The 7,688-nt window shown below is 41.1% G+C and overlaps 1 protein-coding gene across 2 annotated transcripts in view; it reads left to right on the top strand.

Moving 5' to 3' along the window:
• Positions 1-7,688, top strand: part of LOC107751892 (catenin beta-1-like) — a 32,507-nt gene that overhangs the window by 12,820 nt on the left and 11,999 nt on the right. Inside the window, exons 2-12 of one of the 2 annotated variants that reach the window (XM_016567665.1) lie at positions 684-728; positions 863-1,087; positions 1,404-1,657; positions 1,744-1,982; positions 3,757-3,958; positions 4,959-5,103; positions 5,202-5,305; positions 5,408-5,434; positions 5,853-6,191; positions 6,303-6,461; positions 6,642-6,761. In XM_016567665.1, coding sequence (XP_016423151.1) covers positions 716-728; positions 863-1,087; positions 1,404-1,657; positions 1,744-1,982; positions 3,757-3,958; positions 4,959-5,103; positions 5,202-5,305; positions 5,408-5,434; positions 5,853-6,191; positions 6,303-6,461; positions 6,642-6,761 — 1,827 coding nt within the window. In that variant the 5' untranslated portion in view covers positions 684-715. The remainder of the gene's footprint in view (positions 1-683; positions 729-862; positions 1,088-1,403; positions 1,658-1,743; positions 1,983-3,756; positions 3,959-4,958; positions 5,104-5,201; positions 5,306-5,407; positions 5,435-5,852; positions 6,192-6,302; positions 6,462-6,641; positions 6,762-7,688) is intronic. The other variant, XM_016567667.1, reaches the window with a different exon arrangement.

The following is a 7,688-nucleotide window of genomic DNA, read 5'->3' as shown; positions in this document are numbered from 1 at the left end:
CATTAGGCCTATTTCTGAATGAAATAATACAATGCGACTTATACGTGACTTATGTTTTTTCCCCCCTAAAAAAACACATTTTTTATACGTGTAGCGTATTTTAACCATGCAGCAAACCTTTTTAAATATTTAGATAAATGACTGAAAAAATAAATAATTAAATGACTTTTTAAACCGTTTAACTGATTGTATTAATCGGTCAAAATTCTTGCGGTCGGTTAACCGTTTAAAATGAACATCCCTAACTTCGATGTAACTTTTTGTTATCAAATCTTTACTAATGTGTCTTTAGTGGCTGATAAACATACTTGAAGGATAGATGGAGTGACGCCTACAACAACTGCAACATTTTTCAATGGTAACAAAGACCTTTGATTTCCTGTAGCACTGTTTATTGTTCACCCCAAGCTCTTTCCGGGGAGTATCATGAGGGACCTGCAGATAATAAGAGTGGCTGTGTGTAGTGTGGCACATCCTGCTTGACTCTTTCATCCCAGCTGCAGTCAGGTTAGGAGACACAGAGAGCATTCAGTTTGAACACTGGGGCGTGTGTGTGCTGCACGCCAGCCTTTGTGGAATGTGTTCGTGTGTGAGAGACGGACTTGAGTGCTGTATGAGAATGAGAGGGAGAAAGTTGGTACCACAAATGTAAAAATTAACCATTTTGCTGTGTTTTTTTTCAGATTAGGTGGCTGAGCTTGGCTGTGAGAGAATCATGGCTACCCAATGCAAGTTAATCTACATCTACGTCTCTATATTAAAATATATATTTGCAAAGCGGAAATTTTGGGAGAGCTAAAATATTTAACATTTTTGTTTAAAGACTATTTGATTATCTATTTTTATAATGTTTCATGTGCAGCTGACTTGATGGAGCTCGACATGGCCATGGAGCCGGATCGCAAGGCTGCAGTCAGCCATTGGCAGCAACAGTCTTACCTGGACTCAGGTATCCACTCTGGGGCCACAACCACTGCCCCATCCCTGAGCGGCAAGGGCAACCCAGAGGATGAGGATGTGGATAATCAGATGCTGTATGAGTGGGAGCAGGGCTTTAACCAGTCCTTCAACCAGGAGCAGGTAGCAGGTGTGTGGTGATTCTATTCTCCTGTGTTGAGAATTTATGGAAAAATGAGGATTTCATGTTCTTAATGTGAGGTTGGGTCAAAAAAGTCTGGAATAGAAAATGCACAATTCACTTATTTAAACAGGAAACTGCACTCACATTGGTTTACGTAAGACACAATGCTGAGACAATTGCTTATTGTTCTAGCTTGCTTGTATCTTTTGTATGGGATTAACAATCACTGTATTATAGTAATAGACATAACAGACCTTTATAGTAATTTTGATTAATTGTGCATAAGACAGTTGCTTGATATAGTACTGTGATTTCTCTGTAGACATTGATGGTCAATATGCCATGACCAGAGCCCAGAGAGTCCGGGCGGCCATGTTTCCTGAGACTCTAGATGAGGGCATGCAGATACCTTCCACACAGTTCGACTCTACCCACCCTACCAATGTCCAGCGCCTGGCCGAGCCCTCACAGATGCTCAAGCACGCCGTGGTCAACCTCATTAACTACCAGGATGATGCAGAGCTGGCCACCCGCGCCATTCCAGAACTCACCAAACTACTGAACGATGAGGATCAGGTTAGAACGGATGGTTTGTCAAGAACAGCCAGTGCTGTGACACTGTCAGAGTGCGCTAATGGCTCGATTTCTACTTTTTTCATCAGGTGGTGGTAAATAAGGCAGCTGTGATGGTGCACCAGCTCTCAAAGAAGGAGGCCTCTCGTCATGCCATCATGCGATCCCCACAGATGGTGTCAGCCATTGTGAGGACCATGCAGAACACTAGTGATGTAGAAACGGCACGCTGCACCTCCGGCACCCTGCACAATCTTTCCCACCACAGAGAAGGCCTGCTCTCCATCTTCAAATCGGGAGGCATTCCTGCCCTTGTCAAAATGCTTGGGTTGGTTCACCTTCATGCTCTCTATTTTTAAACAGACAAATATCGATCATCATGCGGATATATAGCCGTGGCCAAAAGTTTTGAGAATGACACAAATATTAATTTTCACAAAGTCTGCTACCTCAGTTTTTACGATGACAATTTGCATATACTCCAGAATGTTATGAAGAGTGATCAGATGAATTGCAAAGTCCCTCTTCACCATGAAAATTAGCTTAATCCCAAAAACATTTCCACTGTATTACAGCCTTGCCACAAAAGGACCAGCTGACATCATGTCAGTGATTCTCTCATTAACACAGGTTGAGAGTGTTGATGAGGACAAGGCTAGAGATCACTCTGTCATGCTGATTGAGTTAGAATAACAGACTGGAAGCTTTAAAAGGAGGGTGGTGCTTGAAATCATTGTTCTTCCTCTGTTAACTATGGTTACCTGCAAGGAAACGTGCAGTTATCATTGGTTTGCGCAAAAAGGGATTCACAGGCAAGGATAATGCTGTTAGTAAGATTGCACCTAAATCAATAATTTATCGGATCATCAAGAACTTCAAGGGGAGAGGTTCAATTGCTGTGAAGAAGGCTTCAGGGCACCCAAGAAAGTCCAGCAAGTGCCAGGACTTGTTAATTCAAGTTAATTCAGGTGCGGGATCGGGGCACCACCAGTGCAGAGCTTGCTCAGGAATGGCAGCAGGCAGGTGTGAGTGCATCTGCACGCACAGTGAGGCAAAGACTTTTGGAGGATGGCCTGGTGTCAAGAAGGGCAGCAAAGAACCCACTTCTCTCCAGGAAAAACATCAGGGACAGACTGATATTCTCAAAAAGGTACAGGGATTGGAGCTGAGGACTGGGGTAAAGTCATTTTCTCTGATGAATCCCCTTTCTGATTGTTTGGGGCATCCGGAATAAAGCTTGTCCGGAGAAGAAAAGGTGAGCGCTTCCATAAGTCCTGTGCTATGCCAACAGTAAAGCATGCTGAGACCATTCATGTGTGTGGTTGCTTCTCAGCCAAGGGAGTGGGCTCACTCACAATTTTGCCTAAAAACACAGCCATGAATAAAGAATGGTACAAAAACTTCTCCCAACCATCCAAGAACAGTTTGGTGATAAACAATGCCTTTTCCAGCATGCTGGAGCACCTTGCCATAAGGCAAAAGTGATAACTAAGTGGCTCGGGGAACAAAACAACGAAATTTTGGGTCCATGGCCAGGAAACTCCCCAGACCTTAATCCCATTGAGAACTTGTGGTCAATCCTCAAGAGGCGGGTGGACAAACAAAAACCCACAAATTCTGACAAACTCCAAGCATTGATTATGCAAGAATGGGCTGCCATCAGTCAGGATGTGGCCCAGAAGTTGATTGGCAGCATGCCAGGGCGAATTGCAGAGGTCTTGAAAAAGAAGGGTCAACACTGCAAATACTGAGTCTTTGCATAAACTTAATGTAATTGTCAATAAAAGCCTTTGACACTTATGAAATTCTTGTAATTATACTTCAGTATACCATAGTAACATCTGACAAAAAGATCTAAAAACACTTTAGCAGCAGACTTTGTGAAAAATTTATATTTGTGTCATTCTCAAAACTTTTGGCCACGGCTGTATATCCTGTGAATCTTTTGAGTCAGGGAAGTTGTGTTGTGTTGGAATTCAAGGACTAGCAGGCTAAGTCATACTTCGACCTGCTCTGTGTGCTTAAGCTTGAGTCCCATTATTTATCTGTAGTATCCCATTATTTATCTGTGGCTCTAATTAATATTGCTGTGGTCTCTTCAGTTCCCCAGTGGACTCCGTACTGTTTTATGCCATTACAACTCTACACAACCTCCTACTGCACCAGGAAGGAGCCAAGATGGCTGTCCGTCTGGCCGGAGGCCTGCAGAAAATGGTAGCCTTGTTAAACAAAACAAACGTCAAATTCCTCGCCATCACGACAGACTGCCTTCAGATTCTGGCATACGGCAATCAGGAGAGCAAAGTAAGAAGCAAAAACTTCTCAAAAATAGGCACATCACAGCAGGGTTCTTGGCCAAAATCACACTTGTTTACAAATTATATTTATTTTTCAAAAATCTTGTCATCAGATCTTCTCATGTCTAGCAGTGCAACAAAATAACTGCTATATTTGGAATTGAAGTGTATTTGATAACACTATATATTATACACTATACATATTATAAATATAACACTATTTATAATAACTTATAAAGTGTATTTGATGTTTTCTTTGGCACTGGATGTCTGACTATTGTAGGGCTGTTTATTCAGATAAAAATTTAGATTTAAATTTTTTTTTTTTAAAGCTCCAGGTTTGCTGTGCTCTTTTGCAGAACAGCACAATTTGCCTATAATAGTAACTAACATTTATAACAATACTTACTAGTAATAATAATAATAATAAAGATATTTAAATATTTCAGAATTTCTTCTTTTTTTAAATGTTAAACAATCCAGCTTTTGTTCTGGTGGAGAAAAAAAACAAAAACAAAACAAAACTCAAAGCTCCTCTTTTGTTGACAACAGCTGGTTTATAAGTGCTTTTCAGTTCAAGTTTGAGAAGATTGTTAGTGCATGCACGTTACAAGCTACCCAAACTCAGAGCAGATGCAGAGATGGAGTTTGTATGGAGCAGCAGCATTTACTCTGAACTGAGACACTCCAAGACACTGAAAACACTAGATCATGAGCTTGATTGTAAATGTGCCACACTTCACTCTGAAACATGCAGCTCATATTTAAATCACAGTCATTCCGATTTGACAATTGCACTAAGCTGTAATATTAGCTTAATAGTGTATTATATAGGCCAAAATATTACTTATAGTACTTTGTATATCACTTCATTTACACAATGTCCTTGGTAATTTATTAACAAAGTTTGAGCAGTGCAGCATGGATGGTAAAATGTTAACTTGGGTAAATTTATCATTTAAAGTATATTTGATAATAATAATAAAAAAATATAATTTGCTTTTCAGCTTATCATTCTGGCCAGTGGAGGCCCACAGGCTCTGGTCAACATCATGAGGGCCTACACATATGAGAAACTTTTGTGGACCACCAGTCGAGTGCTCAAAGTGCTGTCTGTTTGCTCCAGTAACAAACCAGCCATCGTTGAGGCTGGTGAGTCCCTTTGTCTTTGGTTTACTCCAGTATAATATAGTGGAAGGTGGGAGTTGATTTAGGATGGTTTGAACATGGAAGCTTTGTCTTGTTTTCAGGTGGCATGCAAGCACTTGGCCTTCACCTCACAGACCCCAGTCAGCGACTGGTACAGAACTGCTTGTGGACTTTGAGGAATCTCTCGGATGCTGCCACCAAACAGGTACTGATCCATTTGTCTCTTTCCTTCAGCTCTTTTACGCTGTCTTCTGTTCTTCCTACATGAGCCCTCTCTTTCTGTCTCCCCATTGTTTCCATGGAGAAGACGTCTTTAGCAGAAGTAGATGTGCAGGTAACAGTCATTCCTGCCTTTGTCTGTGACGGGGGTTAGGGGCTGTAGCCAGCTCTGACCCCACACAGTTAGGACATCAAATTGTGAAGAAAAAAAAAAACGTGTCGATGGAGCATGAACGAATGCTACATTTGGTTGTAATGCCTGTGCTATGTGTACATTTCACCCAGCTGTTTTTGTGGCATCAGAATTCCTGAATTATCAAAACATTTCTGGAATGATTTTGTGTATTTAACCGTTTACCCACTCATGGTAGGCTTACAACCTCATGTAACGTGTAGTAAAATGTTACGAATGGCTGTGGCTAGTCGTGTGCGGGACTAAAAAAAATAAAAAATCTGGATCGAGTTTGTCATGGATGCAAATTCTGGGTTTAAATAAGTAGCGTGTCTCAACTCTGGATCCTTCTGTTCTACAGGAGGGTATGGAGGGGCTCTTGGGCACCTTGGTCCAGTTGCTTGGTTCAGATGATATCAACGTGGTAACGTGTGCTGCTGGAATCCTGTCCAACCTCACCTGCAACAATTACAAGAACAAGATGATGGTGTGCCAAGTGGGCGGCATCGAGGCCCTTGTGCGCACTGTTCTTCGTGCTGGAGACAGAGAGGACATCACAGAGCCTGCTATCTGCGCTCTCCGTCACCTCACATCCAGACATCAGGATGCAGAGATGGCCCAGAATGCAGTGCGGCTGCACTATGGGCTGCCGGTGGTGGTCAAATTGCTCCACCCTCCCTCACATTGGCCACTCATTAAGGTATGGAAGTGATATGAGATCATCATTCCTGTCTTTTAGTGGCTTTCATTGTGCATCAAGAAAATATTTTTTTTTCATAAAGGTTTATTTTATCACTCTATCCTCTCCCAGGCCACAGTTGGGCTTATCCGTAACCTGGCACTGTGTCCCGCCAACCACGCCCCGCTCAGAGAGCAGGGTGCCATTCCCCGCCTGGTGCAGCTTCTGGTCAGGGCCCATCAGGACACTCAGAGACGCACCTCCATGGGTGGAACACAGCAGCAGTTTGTGGTGAGTCACGGTCACGTGATCGACTGGCTTTTAAGGCAGCTGAATTGTGAAATTTCATCATTTTGAAATTAAAACTTTATGCCCAATTTATGCTGTAATCCATTTATATATTAGCAAGAGTGTCCAGTGATTTTCTTGCAGAATGGATGTGAATGAGGTTTTCATGTGTGTTGTGTTCAGGAGGGTGTGCGTATGGAGGAGATTGTGGAGGGCTGCACTGGAGCTCTGCACATTCTAGCCAGAGACATTCACAACAGAATTGTCATCAGAGGACTCAACACTATTCCACTGTTTGTTCAGGTCAGTCACTGAGAGCTCACGTTATCTGTCTGTTATTTTGTCGTTCTTCCTATCAGTCTGTCTATTTATCTTTCGCCTTGTCGATTTATCTGGCTATTGATCTTTTTAATTTGTTTGTTCATTTGTTCTATCCTTTCTATAGTTTGTTCTATAATTCTATTTATCTTTCTTTCATTTGTTCTATCATTCTATCACGTTATCTAACATTAGTTCTATCATGTTCGATCATTGTTGATCTTTCATTTGTTTGCTTGTTTCTATCTATTGTTTGTTTGTTCTGTCGTTCTGTATACTGTTCATTCTGTCTGTCCATTTGTTTGCTTGGTTTTTCTATTGTTCTACCTATCATTCCTTCTATTCTATATATTGTTCTGTCGTACTATCACCTATCTGTCATCTATCATCTATCGCTCGTTCTAATATTCTGTTATTCTATTTCTCTATTGATCATTCTTTGTTCGTTCTAGGGATGTCAATGATTAATCGATGATCAATTAATTGTCGATAAGAGATGCAATCGATTAAAGCTATCGATGGTCGATTAAGCTATTTAATTTTGGGCTATTTAAAACACGTGCTGTGAGTGACGGTGAAGGTATATAAATGCGTCATCATTCATTCATAATGTACAAATTAAACTTTTGATGTGATTTAAACTTTAAAAGTACATTAAAATAGAAACAACACAAAGTTCTTCAACATGGAAAGCAATAGAAATGTAGTAACTAAATCATTTCCCCAGGTAATTCTTTCATATCGTGCTCTGCGCTTTGCAGGGCTGCGGGACACAGGACAAATAGGCTATTCATTCCTACAACTTGTTAATTCGTTCCTACGACTTATTAATTTGTGGCCACTGTCCATGTTTCATTCATTTTGTTCCTTAAATAACCCATGATTTAACTAAAATGAGGGAACAAATTAATA

The sequence above is a fragment of the Sinocyclocheilus rhinocerous genome, unplaced genomic scaffold (genome assembly GCF_001515625.1).
Source record: "Sinocyclocheilus rhinocerous isolate Xijiao unplaced genomic scaffold, SAMN03320098_v1.1 scaffold752, whole genome shotgun sequence".
Lineage (NCBI taxonomy): Eukaryota > Metazoa > Chordata > Actinopteri > Cypriniformes > Cyprinidae > Sinocyclocheilus > Sinocyclocheilus rhinocerous.
This window is presented reverse-complemented; position numbering and strand designations above follow the sequence as displayed.